We start from the raw sequence: 25,061 nt of genomic DNA on the forward strand, positions 1-25,061 counted from the left end.
ACCATTTCCTCTTTCAATCCAGGAGCCCACAAATGTGGTAATTGCAGCACTTGCAGCTTTATGAAAAATACCACTGAAATTGAGGACAGATTTGGGAAGAAACATACAAATAAGAGATATATTAGCTGTAACACTGAGAGCGTTATATATGTGCTTCAGTGCACGTGCAATTTGTATTATGTGGGTATGACTACCAGAAAACTGAGAATTAGACTTCTTGAACATCTCAGAAACATCAAAAATGCTGCCAAAGACAAAGAAGATCTAAAAACCTTAACTAGTGTAGCTGCACACTTCTTAAAACATCATAATTCTAACCAGAAAGATTTACTTTGCTGGGGCATTGAGAAAGTGAGTTTGGGGTTTCGAGGAGGAGACTTGGAAACGGCACTATTAAAATCTGAAAGCCGTTGGATCTACCTATTAAACTCAGTTCAACCTTGGGGTCTTAATGAACAAAATAACCTTTATGTGTATTTGTAGATGATAATAAATTAACAAGATTACACCCAAGCAGAGATTTAAAATCAAAAGTATGCACTAATAATGTTTCAAAAATGAAAAATGAAGAAAGCAAAAAAGTGTGTTACTATCTAACACTTGATATAATATTAATATTATATACAGAGGTGAAGAACTATCTAGGAATATGACAAATAGCGATCCATCTTAATTCTAGATCTCATAGTATGAACTTCAAGATTTGAGTAAATGGTTATATTAATAAAATATAAACAAAATCAAAAATATGTACATTGAGTATTTTTACACCTTGCTTAAAATGAAGGAAGTTATCCAGCTAATAATTTATAACAGCAATAACAGGGACTTATTTTTGAATGTAAGAGAGAGTATCCTGAATATGAATTGACAATATCAAAATAACAGTTAATAATAAACTCTGGGAAAGGATACATTGCTAATAGTAGCTGCACCATAAGAGCTGGTGAGCTAAACAATAAGGTATGATATTACATATTTGAATCCTTCCTTCATCCGAGTGGCATAGATTAAGACTGTGTGTTCATGCCACTATTTAAAAATTCACCCTTTCACCACACTATTATTTTGAGTTTGGGGTTTTTTCACAAGTTTTAAAGATTTAAACACAATAATTTCTCACTACACAAATATCAGCAATAATAAATTGAATTCACTAAAATGTCACGTATTCAACCTACCTGATTGCACTCAGATTCCCACTTAAAGATGAGTATCATTAATTCTCGAGAAAAATATTTACATTTTCTCTCCCCCCCCTTTTCTTTCTTAAATATTGTCCAATATAATTTTATTTATTCACACATCACAAGGTGAATCCTCACAGACACTTATGTAAGTTATTAGAAGAATCGATATATATCCCTTGGGCACTCACCCCCCCTTTTCCAGCACTAGATCCACAGTCACTCTAGTATATTTTCATATAGGATTCAATTGTACAGAATACAATAATAACAATCTGTATCGTAAGACAGGCATTGTGGATATTAATACCCATACTGCACAAGACTTTATGAGTGTCATATAGCTGGAACTATTAACAATATAAAAAACTTGCTGATAATGAGAGACTCTAAAGACAAACAAAGAATATAAGGGTATTAATATATATGCATATAAAGAATAACTGAGGAAACCAGATTCTTAGTGCTGAACAATGATGACATACAATGAATTTTCATAATTATAATTTTATTTAGTAATATCATCATAACTTAGAGACTATCATTCGGTCACTATATGATATTTAGCCTACAAACTCAATATAGACTTCAAGTACGTAAATTGGAATTTATGATTGGTCTACAGAAATGTCAATCAACTGACACATAGACGATTTTTATCCAATCAGAGTGGAGCGAGGGCGGGACTTCCGGTTTTGCAGGGTTTAAATCCCCAAAAACTCAGCGGCTCGCTGCCTTTGATAAAGCCCTATCGGGCGAAACGCATCAGGGGAGAGTGCTGACTCCTTCACACTCGATCTTTGTGTCTTTTTAACTGCCCAGTACCATATATCTATGTGCCGCTAAGATTGTACTTTGTAAATAGTACTATCACTGAGTGATTTGGGTTCTTCTAGGGGTAATGACTTGTACCCTAGTATGATAATGATACTATTTGCCCTCTTGATATTTAATTAATATAATAGAATGGAAAGAATGTCCGTTTGAACAGTTATGTTCACAATATGGGAGCATTGATGTGTGCCTGATAAATTCAGGGAACTAATAGTGACTGTCAGTTTGTATTAGTGTACCGGGCAGTAAGCACCGTGCTGATCCACTACAAGGCTCTTTAACGTATAATATACATTATATAGTCTGGGTTGTGCCAGACGTAGTCAAACTTTATATATAGCCTGTCAATGTAGTGGATATTAGACAACCTAATATAAACTTTCTGCGTTTACTCACAGATGATTTTTTACTCAGACTTTGAATATTTAAATCTTGGCTGAACGAGTGTTGCACAGCTTGTGTGAATGAGCATTAGCTGTGGGGAGTTACCGCAGCTCACGTAATTTATAACAGTAATAAATCACACAGCCTGGGTTGTGCCAGACTTAGACATACTTATAAACTGAACTCTGTGATAAGATATGCATTGGTGTGTGCCTGAACAAATTCAGTGATGAATGAATGACTGTGGACTTATACTTGCGGACCGGGTAATTATTGTCAAGATTGATCCACTAAACGGCTCTTTAACGTACAATACATAATTTATACAGCCTGGGTTGTGCCAGACTTAGTCATATCGTATACATATATAGCCTCTCAAACATAGTGGATGCCTGATAAACAGGACTCAAGTTCACCGTGATTGTCCATAGAGGATTACTGACTCTGACACCCAACACAAATAGCTGGGCTGAACAAGTACTTTGCATCTCGTGTGATCTATTATTAGCTGTGGGAAGCTACCGCAGTTTACCGAAGTTACAATATTAACACAAATGCAGCCTGGGGCGTGACAGATCCAGTGATACCGAGAATAGAACATTTGAGAAGAGGGAGTAGTAGACGATTACCAGACATAATCCTAATTACTTAGATACTGAGGACTATTTTCCTTGTCCCCATATTTAACACGGAAAATTATAATTAAACACAGTCCGGTTCATGTAAGAGTCAGCATAATGTATTTAAGGTGATACTATAAACCAATAATATAAAACTAATATAGACATCAGCCTGATCTATAATTGAATCTAACAGATATTGCAGTTGTGAGTTATTGGCAGTATTTGTTTAAAGTTATAACTGATAGTTTATTATTAGTTTGAATATAATACAAAATCACACTGGCCGATTAAGTAAGCCTGGAAATCAACGCTGAACTGCAAGTCCACTATATACAGTAATTGATATATCTCAAGTTCTTTACTAATATTGATTAGATACCTGATATTACTGACATATCTCTATCTGGTATACTGATACACTCCTATTTAGGAACTTGAATCATTATTAAATAGAGGGGGCAACATTCACTCAACCTTTGATCATATGTACCCAACTCACACTCCTAATTACTGTTTGTTCCACTCATATTGCAACAGTATTTAGCGGACATTATTTGTTACTTTTTAGATCACTCATAACTGTGAACATATATAGGCCTAATCTCAATATTTTGTGATCAAATAAACGTAATACCACTAGAATTTGGTACTGGAGTGTATTTTAATTGTGTGTGTATTTTAACCAACAATTTGATTTTTTAATTTCAATAATAAAAGTTATATTTTAAAACCCTGGTGGGACCACCTGCCCTTATTTTAGGGCCCAGAGTGCTACAAGTGCATACTTTTGGAATTTTGGTATTCTTTATATCATTTTTTCCTTTCGGTTTGATTGATTTTGTGCACAAGCACCATTTCCTCTATATACTAACACAGTTACTACATATTAACCAGTTGAATATACAGGTAAATAAAATTAATGAGGAAAAGCCCGAGTAGTGCCACTATTCATTTTTGTGTGTTATAGATTAAATAAACATTATTGGCTCCTCAAAAGCTTGGCTGCTTTGCCTGTCGGAGTTGTTCACATTTTAACAGTCTCATACAAGGTCCCTTTTTTGTGCATCCTAGCACAGGAAAAGAAATATGCAATAAGAGGCTAATACACATGTAATATGGATTTTGTATTGTATCTATTAAAATGTCCATGTGGGAAGTTATATATAGGTGAGACCACCAGTCTGTGACCATATCACGGAGCACAAATTCAACATTAGAACTAAGTATGAGAAATCTCTAGTCGCCCAACATTTACTAGAGATGGGGCATAGAATTAGCCAGCTTAGGTATCACATTATTGAACATATACCTATTAGTAGACGTGGGGGAAATAGAGAACGCAGGTTAAAACAAAGCCTTTTGGATCTCTAAATTAAAAACAATGATACTTCATGGGATGAGTAAAGAGTGGGATCTTTCTGTATTTTTACGAATGAAATATAATGAGATTTGTAGTTTAGAAAGTGACAACTAGGTGGTAGTATTTAAGTAAAAAGGTTGGATGAGAAATTTAGGGTTACCACACTATCAATGATTAATTAATTTTTCTACTGAGGTATGATGTAACTAATTGGTGGGATGAGTCAATGTATTTTAAATATGTGCTGTTTATGTGACTGTGTATTGAGCATGATTAAGGACATATAGTCTACAACATATCTGGATTTTATTTTACCTTCAACAAATTTTTGTACCACTAAGAAGGTTTTGCTGCTACTTTTTGAACGTTCTGTGATATGTGGCCCTGTAGTACAAGGGTTAGCAGCTTTGCACTCCTAATACTGCACTAGGGCTGATTCCAATCAGATTAGTCTTCTACATATGTGTTAACACAGCTTGCAAAGTGCTTTATTGCAACATTTGGTGCTATTTTGTATGCTGTCTAGTTCTGAGCTCAATTTACTATGGATTAGTTTGTGTTTCAGGTTAGGACACTCTAGTAAAAATCACAAAGAAAATAAATACTATACTGAAGTTGGACACCATTTCACCCAGACTACCTACTCCATTGGAAAGCTTACTATCAAAATATTGAAAGAGAACTTTAAATGCACCCAGTAACGTAAAACATAGTACATTAAAATGGTGACATATTTTGACATGATAAGCACAGGACTGAATGTAGATTCCAGCTTTTTGTCACATTACCAAAACTTTATTTATTGTCACCTAACATATGTCATTGGCCTGTGAACATACGTACATGCTAATATCAGTGACTTCCTGTGCATTAAATATGAATATGTTATAAACATACAGTATATCCCAGTATGCAGTTCTCTCTTTTACGATTATCCAGCACTTACCCTACCAGTGTGCTCCCCCACCACCAGCATTTTTCAGCATCAGACTGATCTGCTATTTACAGCCCTCTGCTAATTCTCTCAGTGATCTCTCCCACCTCCTGTCCTGTCCCATAGCTTCCTTCTTTCCAAGATATCACTGAACAAATTCTATCATATTGATCAGTATTGCTTCAGACCTGAGGAAGAGAGTAATCTCAAAAGCTTGTCTTTTACTATGTAATGTTAGTCAAATAAAAAACATGAAATAAAAAAATATATATGTAAAAAAACTGTGTGTATGTATGTATGTATGTATGTATATATATATATATATATATATATATATATATATATATATATATATATATATATATATATATATATATATATATATAAAAACAAGTTTTGAAGAATAAAAATATTATTACTTTTTTTAGCTGCAAGATATGCTGCCCAAAATTATGGATCACATTCCGGGACCTCATCATAAGGTTGATGCCATCCTAAATATGTTTGCTCAGTTTGTTAAGGAGAGAGCAAAGGAAAATAATAAAACTCTGGATCCAACATCACCCCGTGATTACATAGACTGCTTTCTTATCAAAATGAAACAGGTACCCACGGCTTGTAGACATGCTTTTGGAAAATTGTTAGTAATATATACTTAGATGAGCAAAAGATAATGGCCAAAATTCGTCTTCAATATAAAAAAAATTGGATTTGGATTTTAATCAAAGTGATCACAATCATACTGTTTCAAACACAGCCGAGCTTGATAACTCTCTCGATATTCAATCTGCATTTCCCAACAACAGCACAAATTATGACCGATTATGACTGTTGAGAACCGAAAACTGAATCAATGTAAATACAACTGCTCTCCATGCTGCTTAACCACTCTCACCAACTGACCAGGCCACTAGGGTTTTTTGCACGATTCAATTGTCATACAAAATGTCTGTCGCTGTTGTTGACATGGGCAGCTCTATCTGTTGTTTGGGTCTGAGTATGCGCAGATCAGTGGTCGATATCAAAATTACTTATACCATGGCCTAGATTTGGAGTTTGGCGGTAGCCGTGAAAATCAGCGTTAGAGGCTCCTAACGCTGGTTTTAGGCTACCGCCGGTATTTGGAGTCATTGAAAAAAGGGTCTAACGCTCACTTTTCAGCCGCGACTTTTCCATACCGCAGATCCCCTTACGTCAATTGCGTATCCTATCTTTTCAATGGGATCTTTCTAACTCCGGTATTTAGAGTCGTGGCTGAAGTGAGCGTTAGAATTCTAACGACAAAACTCCAGCCGCAGAAAAAAGTCAGTAGTTAAGAGCTTTCTGGGCTAACGCCGGTTCATAAAGCTCTTAACTACTGTGCTCTAAAGTACACTAACACCCATAAACTACCTATGTACCCCTAAACCGAGCCCCCCCCACATCGCCGCCACTCGATTAAATTTTAACCCCTAATCTGCCGACCGCCACCTACGTTATACTTATGTACCCCTAATCTGCTGCCCCTAACACCGCCGACCCCTATATTATATTTATTAACCCCTAACCTGCCCCCCACAACGTCGCAGCCAGCTACCTACAATAATTAACCCCTAATCTGCCGACCGCAAAGAGCCGCCACCTACGTTATCCTTATGTACCCCTAATCTGCTGCCCCTAACACCGCCGACCCCTATATTATATTTATTAACCCCTAATCTGCCCCCTCAACGTCGCCTCCACCTGCCTACACTTATTAACCCCTAATCTGCCGAGCGGACCGCACCGCTACTATAATAAAGTTATTAACCCCTAATCCGCCTCACTAACCCTATAATAAATAGTATTAACCCCTAATCTGCCCTCCCTAACATCGCCGACACCTAACTTCAATTATTAACCCCTAATCTGCCGACTGGAGCTCACCGCTATTGTAATAAATGTATTAACCCCTAAAGCTAAGTCTAACCCTAACACTAATACCCCCCCTAAATTAAATATAATTTTAATCTAACGAAATTAATTAACTCTTATTAAATAAATTATTCCTATTTAAAGCTAAATACATACCTGTAAAATAAATCCTAATATAGCTACAATATAAATTATATTTATATTATAGCTATTTTAGGATTAATATTTATTTTACAGGTAACTTTGTATTTATTTTAACCAGGTACAATAGCTATTAAATAGTTAAGAACTATTTAATAGCTAAAATAGTTAAAATAATTACAAATTTACCTGTAAAATAAATCCTAACTTAAGTTACAATTAAACCTAACACTACACTATCAATAAATAAATTAAATAAAATACCTATAATTATCTACAATTAAACCTAACACTACACTATCAATAAATAAATTAAATACAATTCCTACAAATAAATACAATGAAATAAACTAACTAAAGTACAAAAAATAAAAAAGAACTAAGTTACAAAAAATAAAAAAATATTTACAAACATTAGAAATATATTACAACAATTTTAAACTAATTACACCTACTCTAAGCCCCCTAATAAAATAACAAAGCCCCCCAAAATAAAAAAAATGCCCTACCCTATTCTAAATTACTAAAGTTCAAAGCTCTTTTACCTTACCAGCCCTGAACAGGGCCCTTTGCGGGGCATGCCCCAAGAAGTTCAGCTCTTTTGCCTGTAAAAAAAAACATACAATACCCCCCCCACAACATTACAACCCACCACCCACATACCCCTTATCTAACCCAAACCCCCCTTAAATAAACCTAACACTAAGCCCCTGAAGATCTCCCTACCTTGAGTCGTCTTCACCCAGCCGAGCCAAATTCTTCATCCAAGCGGAGCAAGAAGAGGTCCTCCATCCGGTAGAAGTCTTCATCCAAGCGGGGCAGAAGAGGTCTTCCATCCGATTGAAGTGTTCATCCAAGCGGCATCTTCTATCGTCATCCATCCGGAGCGGAGCGGCAGCATCCTGAAGACCTCCGACGCGGAACATCCATCCTGGCCGACGACTGAACGACGAATGACGGTTCCTTTAAATGACGTCATCCAAGATGGCGTCCCTCGAATTCCGATTGGCTGATAGGATTCTATCAGCCAATCGGAATTAAGGAAGGAATATTCTGATTGGCTGATGGAGTCAGCCAATCAGAATCAAGTTCAATCCGATTGGCTGATCCAATCAGCCAATCAGATTGAGCTCGCATTCTATTGGCTGATTGGCTAACTCCATCAGATAATTATAGGTATTTTATTTAATTTATTTATTGATAGTGTAGTGTTAGGTTTAATTGTAACTTAGGTTAGGATTTATTTTACAGGTAAATTTGTAATTATTTTAACTATTTTAGCTATTAAATAGTTCTTAACTATTTAATAGCTATTGTACCTGGTTAAAATAAATACAAAGTTACCTGTAAAATAAATATTAATCCTAAAATAGCTATAATATCAATATAATTTATATTGTAGCTATATTAGGATTTATTTTACAGGTAAGTATTTAGCTTTAAATAGGAATAATTTATTTAATAAGAGTTAATTAATTTCGTTAGATTAAAATTATATTTAATTTAGGGGGGTGTTAGTGTTAGGGTTAAACTTAGCTTTAGGGGTTAATACATTTATTACAATAGCGGTGAGCTCCAGTCGGCAGATTAGGGGTTAATAATTGAAGTTAGGTGTCGGTGATGTTAGGGAGGGCAGATTAGGGGTTAATACTATTTATTATAGGGTTAGTGAGGCGGATTAGGGGTTAATAACTTTATAATAATAGCGGTGCGGTCTGGTCGGCAGATTAGGGGTTAATAAGTGTAGGCAGGTGGAGGCGACGTTGTGGGGAGCAGATTAGGGGTTAATAAATATAATATAGGGGTCGGTGGTGTTAGGGGCAGCAGATTAGGGGTACATAGGGATAATGTAAGTAGCAGCAGATTAGGGGTTAAAAAAAATATGCAGGGGTCAGCGATAGCGGGGGCGGCAGAATAGGGGTTAATAACTGTAAGGTTAGGGGTGTTTAGACTCGGGGTACATGTTAGAGTGTTAGGTGCAGACGTAGGAAGTGTTTCCCCATAGCAAACAATGGGGCTGCGTTAGGAGCTGAACGCGGCTTTTTTGCAGGTGTTAGGTTTTTTTTTCAGCTCAAACAGCCCCATTGTTTCCTATGGGGGAATCGTGCACGAGCACGTTTTTGAGGCTGGCCGCGTCCGTAAGCAACTCTGGCATCAAGAGTTGAAGCTGCGTTAAATATGCTCTACGCTCCTTTTTTGGAGCCTAACGCAGCCATTCTGTGGACTCTCAATACCAGAGTTATTTTAAAGGTGCGGCCAGAAAAAAGCCAGCGTTAGATACGCGGGTCGTTACTGACAAAACTCTAAATCTAGCCGCATGTGTATTATCTGTCGATCTGTTATTGCCAAGCGTTTATCAAGTTCCGTTGACTGTTAAATTAAATTTGTCCATTTTATTATTAATAATAAATATTAAGTCAATAACTTGTGGCTAGGGGGATTGTCATTGTCAAAACGGTTGTTTCTCATGCTTTGTATGAGTGACATTTACAATACCCGGTCTGAAATTCTTCAAATACTGAAATTATGTTTGCATTGTGATAATTCCAATGTTAAAAAAGACCGACCAGGAGATAAAAAACAGCAGACAAAACACAAATGACTGTATTGGAATCAAACCCAATATTATGTTCTAAGAAACGTCAGATCTGTCTGGCAAACATAATAACAAGGGAGAGGAAAAGTGAGGAGGAGATAAGCAGAGAGAGAGGGATAGATAAATAGAGATATATGGATAGAAATAAAGATTTGGATAGACAGACAGACTTGGATAGATAGACTTGATATCTAGACAGATAGATAGATAGATAGATAGATAGATAGATAGATAGATAGATAGATAGATAGATAGATAGATCTTGAATTATAAAAGTTATTGACCTATGGTCTTAATGAAAATTTCCAAATGAATTGGATATATAGGGGTAGATTTATTAAGCAGCGTATGCTGCTTTCTACGCCCATCGTTTCAGGCTCGTCTGAAACGGAAGTTAAGAAGCATTGGTCGTACGGCTGCTGCTCCTAAGCTTCTCTGCCACCTTTTAGGAGGCAGACTGAAATCATCCCGATCCGATCGGGATGATTGACACCTCCTGCTAGCAGCCGATTGGTCTCCGGTGAGCAGGGGGCGGCATTGCACAAGCATTATTCACTAGAATGCTGTCGGCATTTAGCTAGGTCGAGCAGACATGATTCGCTACAGCGAATCATGTCCGCTCGACCTTTAATAAATCTACCCCATAGACTTACAAGTAACCTTTAAGGTATCTGAATGCTCTCTCAGTCAAGAGAGTGTTCACTGGTGGTGACCTGATTTGGGGGGGTAAAACCAGGGCAGTCATTTCTTGCTAGAGACTTAAGCGATATAGTGAAAAGGAGATATAGCCTAAGACACTCTACCCCAGATTCTATGAACTTAAACTGAGTCTAATTTATGAAATTAATATTTACTTTATTGAACACTCCACATATATTTATACAGAAGTCATCTCATTATCAGAGAGCTTATAAAGACTACCACAATTAGGGTCTTATTGATCTTCCAGGACTCCTTAAAGGTACAGTACACCTTACTGCACCAGGAACTGAAATCACTCTCCTAGCCCAATGCCAGTAAGACAATCAGGCTGGCAGAAGTTTTGTGAATCAGATGGATGGTGTAGCACAGAAACCTGTGTAGATGAAGAGGCTAATAAGGCCATACTGGCAGTCTCTGTGAAAGACGTGGACACCTCACTGACGAGGCCCACAATAGGCCGAAACGTACATCTGGGGCTTTGCTATTTCTCTCGTTCAGAGAGGGATTACCTGGTATTTCGGGGCTGAACTGCACTGTTAAGTCAGGATCAGACTGATATACTACAGGAAAGTTCTTCTCTGTGAAAGGCACATGTTGAGCAAAAAGAGGCTGCTTCTTGGGTGGTAACTAGCCATAGAACAAGCTATTATGCTATTGTTCGTTCCCAGGTTGAGCGCTTCTCTCTTTTTATTTAAGTCTCTGTGAAATAACAGCAAGGTGGGAATAATATTAATTGACTGCATATATTAATCAATAAAAAAAAACATAATTTATGTAAGAACTTACCTGATAAATTCATTTCTTTCATATTAGCAAGAGTCCATGAGCTAGTGACGTATGGGATATACATTCCTACCAGGTGGGGCAAAGTTTCCCAAACCTCAAAATGCCTATAAATACACCCCTCACCACACCCACAAATCAGTTTAACGCATAGCCAAGAAGTGGGGTGATAAGAAAAAAGTGCGAAAGCATAAAAAAATAAGGAATTGGAATAATTGTGCTTTATACAAAAAAATCATAACCACCACAAAAAGGGTGGGCCTCATGGACTCTTGCTAATATGAAAGAAATGAATTTATCAGGTAAGTTCTTACATAAATTATGTTTTCTTTCATGTAATTAGCAAGAGTCCATGAGCTAGTGACGTATGGGATAATGACTACCCAAGATGTGGATCTTCCACGCAAGAGTCACTAGAGAGGGAGGGATAAAATAAAGACAGCCAATTCCGCTGAAAATAATCCACACCCAAAATAAAGTTTAAATTGAAAATATAAGCAGAAGAATCAAACTGAAACAGCTGCCTGAAGTACTTTTCTACCAAAAACTGCTTCAGAAGAAGAAAACACATCAAAATGGTAGAATTTAGTAAAAGTATGCAAAGAAGACCAAGTTGCTGCTTTGCAAATCTGATCAACCGAAGCTTCATTCCTAAACGCCCAGGAAGTAGAAACTGACCTAGTAGAATGAGCTGTAATCCTTTGAGGCGGAGTTTTACCCGACTCGACATAAGCATGATGAATTAAAGATTTTAACCAAGATGACAAAGAAATGGCAGAGGCCTTCTGACCTTTCCTAGAACCAGAAATGATAACAAATAGACTAGAAGTCTTTCGGAAATTCTTAGTAGCTTCAACATAATATTTCAAAGCTCTAACTACATCCAAAGAATGCAATGATTTCTCCTTAGAATTCTTAGGATTAAGACATAATGAAGGAACCACAATTTCTCTACTAATGTTGTTAGAATTCACAACCTTAGGTAAAAATTTAAAAGAAGTTCGCAACACCGCCTTATCCTGATGAAAAATCAGAAAAGGAGACTCACAAGAAAGAGCAGATAATTCAGAAACTCTTCTAGCAGAAGAGATGGCCAAAAGAAACAAAACTTTCCAAGAAAGTAATTTAATGTCCAATGAATGCATAGGTTCAAACGGAGGAGCTTGAAGAGCCCCCAGAACCAAATTCAAACTCCAAGGAGGAGAAATTGACTTAATGACAGGTTTTATACGAATCAAAGCTTGTACAAAACAATGAATATCAGGAAGATTAGCAATCTTTCTGTGAAAAAGAACAGAAAGAGCAGAGATTTGTCCTTTCAAGGAACTTGCAGACAAACCTTTATCCAAACCATCCTGAAGAAACTGTAAAATTCTCGGAATTCTAAAAGAATGCCAGGAAAAATGATGAGAAAGACACCAAGAAATGTAAGTCTTCCAGACTCTATAATATATCTTCCTAGATACAGATTTACGAGCCTGTAACATAGTATTAATCACAGAGTCAGAGAAACCTCTTTGACTAAGAATCAAGCGTTCAATCTCCATACCTTTAAATTTAAGGATTTGAGATCCTGATGGAAAAAAGGACCTTGCGACAGAAGGTCTGGTCTTAACGGAAGAGTCCACGGTTGGCAAGAGGCCATCCGGACAAGATCTGCATACCAAAACCTGTGAGGCCATGCTGGAGCCACCAGCAGAACAAACGAACATTCCTTCAGAATCTTGGAGATTACTCTTGGAAGAAGAACTAGAGGCGGAAAGAGATAGGCAGGATGATACTTCCAAGGAAGTGACAATGCATCCACTGCTTCCGCCTGAGGATCCCTGGATCTGGAAAGATACCTGGGAAGTTTCTTGTTTAGATGAGAAGCCATCAGATCTATTTCTGGAAGTCCCCACATTTGAACAATCTGAAGAAATACCTCTGGGTGAAGAGACCATTCGCCCGGATGTAACGTTTGGCGACTGAGATAATCCGCTTCCCAATTGTCTATACCTGGGATATGAACCGCAGAAATTAGACAGGAGCTGGATTCCGCCCATACCAGAATTCGAGATACTTCTTTCATAGCCAGAGGACTGTGAGTCCCTCCTTGATGATTGATGTATGCCACAGTTGTGACATTGTCTGTCTGAAAACAAATGAATGATTCTCTCTTTAGAAGAGGCTATGACTGAAGAGCTCTGAAAATTGCACAGAGTTCCAAAATATTGATTGGTAATCTCACCTCCTGAGATTCCCAAACCCCTTGTGCTGTCAGAGACCCCCAAACAGCTCCCCAACCTGTCAGACTTGCATCTGTTGAAATTACAGTCCAGGTCGGAAGAACAAAAGAAGCCCCCTGAACTAAATGATGGTTATCTGTCCACCACGTCAGAGAGTGTCGTACAATCGGTTTTAAAGATATTAATTGAGATATCTTTGTGTAATCCCTGCACCACTGGTTCAGCATACAGAGCTGAAGAGGTTGCATGTGAAAACGAGCAAAGGGGATCGCGTCCGATGCAGCAGTCATAAGACCTAGAATTTCCATGCATAAGGCTACCGAAGGGAATGATTGTGATTGAAGGTTTCGACAAGCTGAGATCAATTTTAGACGTCTCTTGTCTGTCAGAGACAGAGTCATGGACACTGAATCTATCTGGAAACCTAAAAAGATTACCCTTGTCTGAGGAATCAATGAACTTTTCGGTAAATTGATCCTCCAACCATGATCTTGAAGAAACAACACAAGTTGATTCGTATGAGATTCTGCTAAATGTGAAGACTGAGCAAGTACCAAGATATCGTCCAAATAAGGAAATACCACAATACCCTGTTCTCTGATTACAGACAGAAGGGCACCGAAAACCTTTGTAAAAATTATTGGAGCTGTTGCTAGGCCAAACGGCAGAGCCACAAATTGGTAATGCTTGTCTAGGAAAGAGAATCTCAGAAACTGATAGTGATCTGGATGAATCGGAATATGCAGATATGCATCCTGTAAATCTATTGTGATAGATATAATGCCCTTATAATGCCCTTGCTGAACAAAAGGCAGGATAGTCCTTATAGTTACCATTTTGAATGTTGGTATCCTTACATAACGATTCAATACTTTTAGATACAGAACTGGTCTGAAGGAATTCTCCTTCTTTGGTACAATGAAGAGATTTGAATAAAACCCCAGTCCCTGTTCCAGAATTGGAACTGGCATAATTACTCCAGCCAACTCTAGATCTGAAACACATTTCAGAAATGCTTGAGCTTTCGCTGGATTTACTGGGACACGGGAAAGAAAAAATCTCTTTGCAGGAGGCATTATCTTGAAGCCAATTCTGTACCCTTCTGAAACAATGTTCTGAATCCAAAGATTGTGAATTGAATTGATCCAAATTTCTTTGAAAAAACATAATCTGCCCCCTACCAGCTGGGCTGGAATGAGGGCCGTACCTTCATGTGGACTTGGGAGCTGGCTTTGGTTTTCTAAAAGGCTTGGATTTATTCCAGACTGGAGATGGTTTCCAAACTGATACCACTCCTGTGGGTGAAAGATCAGGTTTTTGTTCCTTATTGTGATGAACGGAACGAAAACGATTATTAGATCTAAATTTACCTTTAGATTTTTTATCCTGTGGTAAAAAAGTTCCTTTCCCTCCAGTAACAGTTGAGATAATAGAATCCAACTGAGAACCAAATAATTTATTACCCTGGAAAGAAAGGGAAAGCAAAGTTGACTTAGAAGACATATCAGTATTCCAAGTTTTAAGTCATAAAGCTCTTCTAGCTAAAACAGTTAGAGACATATACCTGACATCGACTCTAATGATATCAAAGATGGCATCACAAATAAAGTTATTAGCACGTTGAAGAAGATTAACAATGCTATGAGAATTATGATCTGTTACTTGTTGCGCTAAAGCTTCTAACCAAAAAGTTGAAGCTGCAGCAACATCCGCTAAAGATATAGCTGGTCTAAGAAGATTACCTGAACATAAGTAAGCTTTTCTTACAAAGGATTCAATCTTCCTATCTAAAGGATCCTTAAAGGAAGTACTATCTTCCGTAGGAATAGTAGTACGTTTAGCAAGAGTAGAGATATCCCCATCAACTTTAGGGATTTTGTCCCAAAACTCTAATCTGTCAGATGGCACAGGATATAATTGCTTAAAACGTTTAGAAGGAGTAAATGAATTACCCAAATTATTCCATTCCCTGGAGATTACTTCAGAAATAGCATCAGGGACAGGAAAAACTTCTGGAATAACTACAGGAGATTTAAAAACCTTATTTAAATGTTTGGATTTAGTATTAAGAGGACCAGAATCCTCTATTTCTAATGCAATTAAGACTTCTTTAAGTAAAGAACGAATAAATTCCATTTTAAACAAATATGAAGATTTATCAGCATCAACCTCTGAGACAGAATCCTCTGAACCAGAGGAACCATTATCAGAATCAGAATGATGATGTACATTTAAAAATTCATCTGAAAAATGAGAAGTTTTAAAAGACCTTTTACGTTTACTAGAAGGAGGAATAACAGACATGGCCTTCTTAATGGATTTAGAAACAAAATCTCTTATGTTAACAGGAACACTCTGAGTATTAGATGTTGACGGAACAGCAACAGGTAATGTAACATTACTAAAGGAAATATTATCTGCATTAACAAGTTTGTCATGACATTCATTACAAACAACAGCTGGAGGAACAGATACCACAAGTTTACAGCAGATACACTTAACTTTGGTCGATCCAGCATCAGGCAGAGTTTTTCCAGAAGTATCTTCTGACTCAGTGTCAACCTGGGACATCTTGCAATATGTAATAGAAAAAACAACATATAAAGCAAAATTGATCAAATTCCTTAAATGACAGTTTCAGGAATGGGAAAAAATGCCAGTGAACAAGCTTCTAGCAACCAGAAGCAATAAATAATGAGACTTAAATAATGTGGAGACAATAGTGACGCCCATATTTTTTAGCGCCAAAAAAGACGCCCACATTATTTGGCGTCTAAATGCTTTTGGCGCCAAAAATGACACCACATCCGGAACGCCGACACTTTTGGCGCAAAAAACGTCAAAAAATGACGCAACTTCCGGCGACACGTACGATGCCGGAAACAGAAAAAAAAATTTTGCGCCAAAAAAGTCAGCGCCAAGAATGACGCAATAAAATGAAGCATTTGCAGCCCCCGCGAGCCTAACAGCCCACAGGGAAAAAGTCAAATTTAAGGTAAGAAAAAAATTGATTTATTCATATGCATTATCCCAAATATGAAACTGACTGTCTAAAATAAGAAACGTTGAACATTCTGAGTCAAGGCAAATAAATGTTTGAATACATATATTTAGAACTTTATATAAAAGTGCCCAACCATAGCTTAGAGTGTCACAGAAAATAAGACTTACTTACCCCAGGTTACTCATCTACAGGTAGTAGAAAGCCAAACCAGTACTGAAACGAGAATCAGTAGAGGTAATGGTATATATAAGAGTATATCGTCGATCTGAAAAGGGAGGTAAGAGATGAATCTCTACGACCGATAACAGAGAACCTATGAAATAGACCCCGTAGAAGGAGATCATTGAATTCAAATAGGCAATACTCTCCTCACATCCCTCTGACATTCACTGCACGCTGAGAGGAAAACCGGGCTCCAACCTGCTGCGGAGCGCATATCAACGTAGAATCTAGCACAAACTTACTTCACCACCTCCATAGGAGGCAAAGTTTGTAAAACTGATTTGTGGGTGTGGTGAGGGGTGTATTTATAGGCATTTTGAGGTTTGGGAAACTTTGCCCCTCCTGGTAGGAATGTATATCCCATACGTCACTAGCTCATGGACTCTTGCTAATTACATGAAAGAAAATTAGCATTCTGACATGCCAAACCAAGTTCGTGTAAGTATCAAAAAGCTAATTGGCATTTTAAATGTATTTTCAACACACTGGACTCAATTTAAGAAGGTCTAGGTTTATCGTCTAGACCATGCATCCTCAAACTAGGACCTCCAGAGGTTTTGAAACTACATTTCCCATGATGCTCAGCAAGCATATCACCCCCTCTGAGGAAGCGTTCTGTGAAACGCGCGTCAGGGGTCCAGCAGGAGAAGCTAGTTCTCTCCTGTCTGTCGCTTTTTAACTGCTTGCCTAGTTAATAACAGAATCTTTATCTACCTATATATTTGTTGATTCCTGGTGCCTACTATTTACCTTAAAAAATATAACTACTTAAAAGTAAATTAGCCCTCGGATTGTAAGGGCTTAGCTTATCCTTTATTATTATGCTGTGGGCATCAGGTTGAATACATATAGAACTGCTTATTATATCAATCCAATTTAACTGGGTTTAAGTGTTTTTAACTCTTTCAGGCTACTTCTGTGTGAATGTTTGTTCCTAGTTGCTACAATAAAGTATTAAAGTATGAATGTTATGGAACATTTTAAACAAATAGAGTAATCTCACAGCTATATGAACATTTGGAGTTAAAGAAATATATATTTTTTTGTGGCATTCTTTTCTAAATAATCCTAAGTGTATCTCTTTGTACAATTAGTATTTCTAGTTGTTAAGCATATCAGCCAAGTTTGAGGTTTTGAAACTACATTTCCATGATGCTCAGCCAGCATATCAGCTGGCTGAGCATCATGGGAAATGTAGTTACAAAACCTCTGGAGTGCCAAGTTTGAGGTTGTCTGGTCTAAATGGACAATGTTCAAAGCAAGGGAACCTGTCTCCATGTGTGCACTACTAGTGAAACAGTATCCACAGTCAACAGTTAATAAATCAACAATAACTGTACAATCCCATCTCCTGCAATCAATCTCACATGAATCTGCAGCCATAAGGGCTGGCTCTGAGGCCCACTAACTTGACCATCTATGTACTTATATCTAAATGCTTTTATTTATAGGATAATCAAAACCCAGCTTCTGAATTTGGCATGAAGAACCTTGTAATGTCTACCTCAGGCCTATTCTTTGCTGGAACAGAGACGGTCAGCAGCACCTTAAGACATGGGTTACTCATTCTTCTCAAGTATCCAGAAATTGAAGGTATTTTTTTTTTTTTTAATGAAATTAATATCATATCCTAAATTCAATATTGACTGGTCTGATAAGTTTCACTCTGTTTGGTAAAGTACAGTGGAATTTTTTCTACCCCTGCTAATAACAGTACAAAGTGGAAGTGGACTCGGGAAGTTAATAAAAGGACAATAAATAGCATTATTCAAATCATAAAAAAAATGTTTTTGCAAATGATTAATGAAGTAACATTTTAAGTAGGGTGACCATATTGCCGCTTTACAAAGGGACACATCTGAAAAATACATATGTCAGGGCTGTTTAAGTAAAGGTTTTGTATAAGAAACCTGACATATGTTTTTTCATATGTGTCCCTTTGTAAAGCGGCAATATTGTCACCCTATTTTTAAGTGATTTTTTTTTTTTTTTTAACTTAACACAGGTATATAACATGCAGTACTCCATTGTAGATATTCATATGTAGAAAAACATTCATTTCCCACACTTATTTAAAAAACATTTATAATATTTTCAAGATTTTTCAAATATAAAATTTTATGAAATCATGGGAATGATATTGGCAAAGTCTAAATTAAAATCAGGATGACACTTTTTTCTTCAAAATTAGTTATTGCAGATGAAAAATTATAGCTTTTAAAGTTGTGGGAGAGGAGCGGACATAAAATAATCTCTCTAGGACAGACATCTTTAAACTTGGCCCTCCAGAAGTTTTGGAACTACATTTCCAATGATGCTCAGCCAGCATATATTAGCAGGTTGAGCATCATGGGAAATGTAGTTCCAAAGCCTCTGGAGGGCCAAGTTTGATGATGTCTGCTCTAGAACAACACGCATGCCCTACTGAATCTTAAAGAGATATGCAACAAAACTGTAGCCACCAATCAGCAAATGCTACCCAGGGTGCTGAACCAAAAATGGTCCGACTACTAAGCTTTACATTCCTGTCTTTTCAAATAAAGATACCAAGAGAATGAAGAAAAAATGATAATATGAGTAAATTAGAAAGTTGCTTAAAATGTCATTGAATCATTAAAGGAAATGTGGGTTTCATATTCCTTTAAAGACTTTCTGTAGTCTTGCTATAGAATAACATATCAGCCAAGTCTAAACATTTTTTTTAAACAAAGTAACTGCTGCCAAAACACTTGCCTTATTTGTAGAAACAAATTAGGGTTTGAATTTGCCAACAACTAATCACTATCATTATCTTAGTATGAAGTATATTGTTTTGCAGCTGTTATATGCTGAAGCCAGTAAGGGACAAATATGTTGCAGGGTTAGCCTGCAGTGTGCATTTCTATTTCTGAGGAATAAAAAAAATCGCAGAGCTAAAATACATTAATAAAGTACAGTGCTAACTTGTTTTAATACTCATAAATACACATTTTATTAAGATGTATGTCTCTTGGGGGCGGAGCTAGCCGGCGTCCAAGATGGTCGCTAGCATGTAGAGCTCCGAAGTAGGGTCGTCCCATAAACAACCCTAGCACCACAGAACTTGCAAGCTAGAAGCCAATAACAAGTGCACTTGTTGTCTAATTGCTCAGGGAGCATATGAAGTGAGGCGGAGAAGATCCAGTGTTGTAACTAACACCGTGCACTACCGCGGCCTCCCGCGGCCTTCCAACGGCTACCCACATGGCCCGCATTGAGCCTTAACATCATCCGCTGCGGAGGTGCAGCGCAAACAGATACTCCCACATCGGTCATCGGTGGAACAATTTTACTCCGCAAGATCAGCGCTCCCCATCTGACCAGCCATGCGGACAACATGAGAGGGGTGAGAGTGTAACGCTGACATGATAATCTCCACCACCAAATAACGCACATATCGCGGCCTCATCACAGTAACCACATAGTTGGAACTACTCTCATAACCGGGTAAATCACACTATACAGCCTATCCAACCTCCATTACCCGACCAATATCCCTGCATCCTATATAGCCCACTGTGCTGCATGTTACAAAGATGGTGCCATTAGACACATCAGTATAGGACTCACAGCCTCACTATACTCAGCGTAGGGGAGAAATTACCTACTTACAGGCGCTTCCTCTATAAGCATTAACCCTCTCAATACACTCATTCCTAACTACAGCAATTGAATCAGTGTATCGTAGCAGAAGGGTCCCCCCTTCTCACTATGTCAGCCAGGAGGGCACCTAGAGCTGAAAAACCCAGCAAGAGCAGCACAGTCCCCACAGTGCACTGGCAGCTGCAGACCCCACTGAACACTCTGATAAACTGCCTCCTTCAACATCTGCATCAGACATAGACACAACAGAGACTATGCTCACTAAAGCAGACCTTCAATCCCTGCCCTCCAAAGAAGATTTCAACAATTTCATTTCCCAAGTAAGCTCTATGTTAAAGTCCAGCTTATCTGAAGTCAGAAAAGAGATAAGTGAAATTGGCAATAGAATAGCACAATTAGAAGAAGACTCAGAATACACAGATAGGCTGTTGGATGTCCAGTCACAGCAGACATCCCATCATTCCACCCTAATAACACAATTACAGAACCAAGTTGAGGACCTGGACAATAGGGGGAGACGCCAGAACATTAGAATACGGGGTGTCACAGAAAACATTAAAACCCCAGAACTCCTCCCCTACCTACAGACTCTGTTTAACACACTTATGGACAACAAAGAAGAAATTGAGTATCCGCTTGATCGGTACCACAGAGCTCTGAGGCCAACCCCAAAAGATGCAGCCCCTCCAAGGGACATAATTGTAAAATTCACAAGTTTCAGGGACAAAGAAGATATCCTCACTGCGGTGAGGAAGAAATCACCTATATCACACAAGGGATGTGCACTTCAATTTTTTGCTGATCTAAGCCAGCTCACACTAGCCAAGCGACGGGAGACCAGATACCTCACTTTACACCTCAGAGACCTTGGCATCCCCTACAGATGGGGCTTTCCTTTTTGCCTCAAAGTGATCAAGGACAATACAACTGCAACCTACAGATCAACAGAGGATTTGGAAGACTTCTGCTCATCATTAAAGATCTCACAACCCAGCCTCCCATCGCTACAGGATGCTCCTAAAGATCAGCGCCCACCAAGACCACACAGGCAAGAATGGACACCTGTCCACCATGGGAAAAAGACCAAGCCCTCCAAAGGGATACCTGTGAATCAAGGAGCAGTCACCTGATTACGAGGACTACCTTGTGCTAAGTAACCTATGTTTGTTAATTGCCATGTTACATATTGCCACAGTATGGTGTGGCCCCCCTAGATATTACGCCACATTCTAGGCACCTATCTGTTGCTTTGTTATTGTTTTTTGTTCTTCCTCCCCCTGAGGAGCTTTACAGTTACCCCACAGTTTCTGCACAGTACTAACATTTAAATGTGTTTTTGTTTAATATGCCGTATGCGCCATGTGTACAATAAACCATGTATGTGAGTGATGCACCATATGCGCCATGAGCACAACAAAAGGCTAATCATCCAACAGAGAGTTTGTTCCATGTAGCAATGGCCATACCTCGTAATTCCAGTTCCATACTCTGAGGCCGACCTCCTACCGCAAGTCGTAGCAGCTACTTATTCCCCCCCATTCCCCCTTTTTTTGTTCTTCCTTTTTCCCCACCTGGAAGCGTAGCATGAGGTACGCTTATGTTTTTAGATTAAGTTTTACGTATGTTGTTCTGTTTTTGTTAACGTTTGCCTTTTACCATTTCAGATATGCCTTCCCCGAACTTCCCCTGCCGCAATATACCTCTCCTCCTCCTTTTTCCTGGTCTGGTCGGACCCGCATGACTCATCCTGTAATCCAGTTCCAGGATCTGGATCCACTTGACATAAGGTACACCTCCCCTGCAAGCACACACAACAGAGCCACTATGGTTCCCAGTTCCCCCACCTCCCCTACCCCACTGATAGTTTAGAATGACCTCCAAAGTGTCACAGTACTCCCTCCCCACTGGAACGCACACCGTCAAGTTAATAACCCTCAATGCTAGGGGGATGAACTCACCCACTAAGAGGTCGGTTGCTCTCTCTTGTTTTAAAAAAGCTAGGGCAGATGTGGTCTTCATACAGGAGACGCACTTCCCGAAAGATAACTCACCTAAGTTCTCAAATAGAGATTTCCCCACTACATATTTTGTGTCCCACGCCAGCAAGCGCAGTGGGGTAGGGATCATGTTCCACAGATCACTGCCGTTTCAATTGTCACAGATAGAGGCAGACCCAGGGGGCAGATGGCTAATCCTCACTGGCCTCCTATATAATCGTCCTATAACTCTGGCCAACATCTACACCCCGAATTCCAAACAGGCACAGTTTTTTAGAAAAGTCGCAAATAAGATACTCCAGGTCCAGAAAGGCTCTCTAGTTATAGCAGGGGACCTGAATGTAGCCCTTGACCCTAGTATCGACTGTTCCCTAAGTCGAGGCAGCGTGCCCCTTAAAACCATTCAAGATATAACCACGACCACCCACAAACTTACCCTGATAGATGCATGGCGGGCGAAACACCCAGGGCAGCGCGACTACACGTTTTTCTCTAATCCTCACAGGTGCTACTCGCGTATAGACTACATTTTCACCGACCAAACCACCTACAGCCTAGTGAGGGATGCTGACATAGAACCTATTAGCTGGACAGACCATGCTATGGTTACAACCACATTAAACTGGCTAGATAGGCCCCTCTCCCCTTACATGTGGAGGCTCGATGAATCACTGCTAAAAAATCCCACGTTCTCTACTCGGTTGGCAGAAAAACTAAAAGAATATTTTGAATTAAATAACACACGAGGTGTAGCTCCGCACACTCTATGGGAAGCCCACAAATGTGTAATCAGGGGTGAAATAATTAAACATAAAGCACAGCTGACGAAACAATACCGAGAATCATACAGGTCCACGACACAGAACATTCGCGACATAGAGCTTCAACATAAAAAGTTTCCACAAGACAAGGACTTATCAGATAGATTGAGACAGGCGAGGAATGAACTTAACAGACTAATTTATAAAGAGGCTCAAACGAAGGCATTCTTCCTCAAGAAAATGTATCTAGCCAACTCCAATAAGATAGGCCCCTCCCTAGCAAAATCCCTTAAGGAACAAAAACTTAGTTCTTACATACACAGTCTAACCGACTCAGCTGGTCACCAAGCCCTTAGCAGCCACCAAATTGTGGACCAAATTAGGTCATTCTATAACAATCTATACAATCTGCCGAGCCCCCCACTCGCTGCAACCCCACAGGCGCGAGAACAGTACATTGAGGAAGCAGCCCTGCCGGTACTCCCTTCAGAGTTATCAGAAACCCTGGAGGCCCCAATAACTACCTCGGAGGTACTTTTAGCAATAAAATCCCTCCCACTACGCAAGAGCCCAGGGCCCGATGGGTTCACCAACATCTACTATAAACAGTTTAGACAGCTATTGGCCCCACACCTAACCTCCATGTTTGCAACAATAGATAATCAGGTACAATGGCCCAAACACACCTTAGAAGCCCATATCATTGTTTTGCCAAAGGCGGATAGGGACCCTCAAAAAGTGGAGAATTATAGACCTATTTCGCTACTAAATTCTGATATTAAACTTTACGCAAAAATATTAGCAACACGACTGAATACAATCCTCCCCCAAATTATCCACGTAGACCAAACGGGGTTCATTCCCAGAAGCGAGGCGCGAGACAATACCATCCGGGTACTCCATCTAATAGAACAGTCCACCCGGTCTAACGCACCGGCAATTGTAATTTCAACCGATGCTGAAAAAGCCTTTGACCGGCTGGACTGGGAGTTCCTCCATTCTTGCCTGTCCGCCTTTGGCATAGGAAGGGTAATGATCCAAAGAATTCTCAGCCTATATTCTCAACCCTCAGCAAGGGTTAAGGCTAATGGCATTCTTTCCGACAGCTTTGAGATAAGAAACGGGACGAGTAGGGATGCCCCTTATCCCCACTCCTTTTCGCCATCTCAATGGAAGTCCTGGCCTCTCAGATCAGAAACAACCCCAACATTACAGGGATTGAGCTAGGCCCCAATACATATAAAGTAACACTCTACGCGGACAATGTCCTGCTTCTACTCACCCACCCGAGCGCCTCACTCCCTTACCTATTAGAAGAGTTTGATAGATTTAGTGCCCACTCCAACTTTCTCATTAATGCTAGGAAGTCTGAGATCCTAAATATAAATATCGGAAAACAGCAGTTCACAACTTTGGCGAACTGTTGCTCTTACAAGCTAAACTGCGATAAAATTAAATACCTTGGTGTTTATCTTACCCTGAATAGTAGCAAACTGTTCAAACATAATTATATACCTATCATGCACAGACTCAAGAAAGAGCTAGACAACTGGAAAAACAAGCCACTTTCATGGTGGGGCCGCATACAGGCAGTCAAGATGACCGCTCTTCCGCGGCTACTCTACATAATGCAGGCGGTGCCGATACACTTACCAAACACATACCTCCACCAAATACAGTCAATGCTAAATTCATTTATCTGGGGAAGTATTAAACCACGGATTAGCAAAAAAGTCATTATGTCCCCACTAGGAGCGGGAGGACTGGGGGTACCCTCAATCCAACAATATT

General features: G+C 38.9%; 1 protein-coding gene across 1 annotated transcript in view; it reads left to right on the top strand.

The window, feature by feature from the left end:
- The window catches only part of LOC128666885 (cytochrome P450 2G1-like), a 97,521-nt gene that overhangs the window by 60,130 nt on the left and 12,330 nt on the right, over positions 1-25,061 (top strand). The window contains exons 5-6 of the mRNA XM_053721691.1: positions 5,751-5,927; positions 18,343-18,484. Coding sequence (XP_053577666.1) covers positions 5,751-5,927; positions 18,343-18,484 — 319 coding nt within the window. The remainder of the gene's footprint in view (positions 1-5,750; positions 5,928-18,342; positions 18,485-25,061) is intronic.

Source organism: Bombina bombina, chromosome 7, assembly GCF_027579735.1.
Source record: "Bombina bombina isolate aBomBom1 chromosome 7, aBomBom1.pri, whole genome shotgun sequence".
Classification (NCBI taxonomy): Eukaryota; Metazoa; Chordata; class Amphibia; order Anura; family Bombinatoridae; genus Bombina; species Bombina bombina.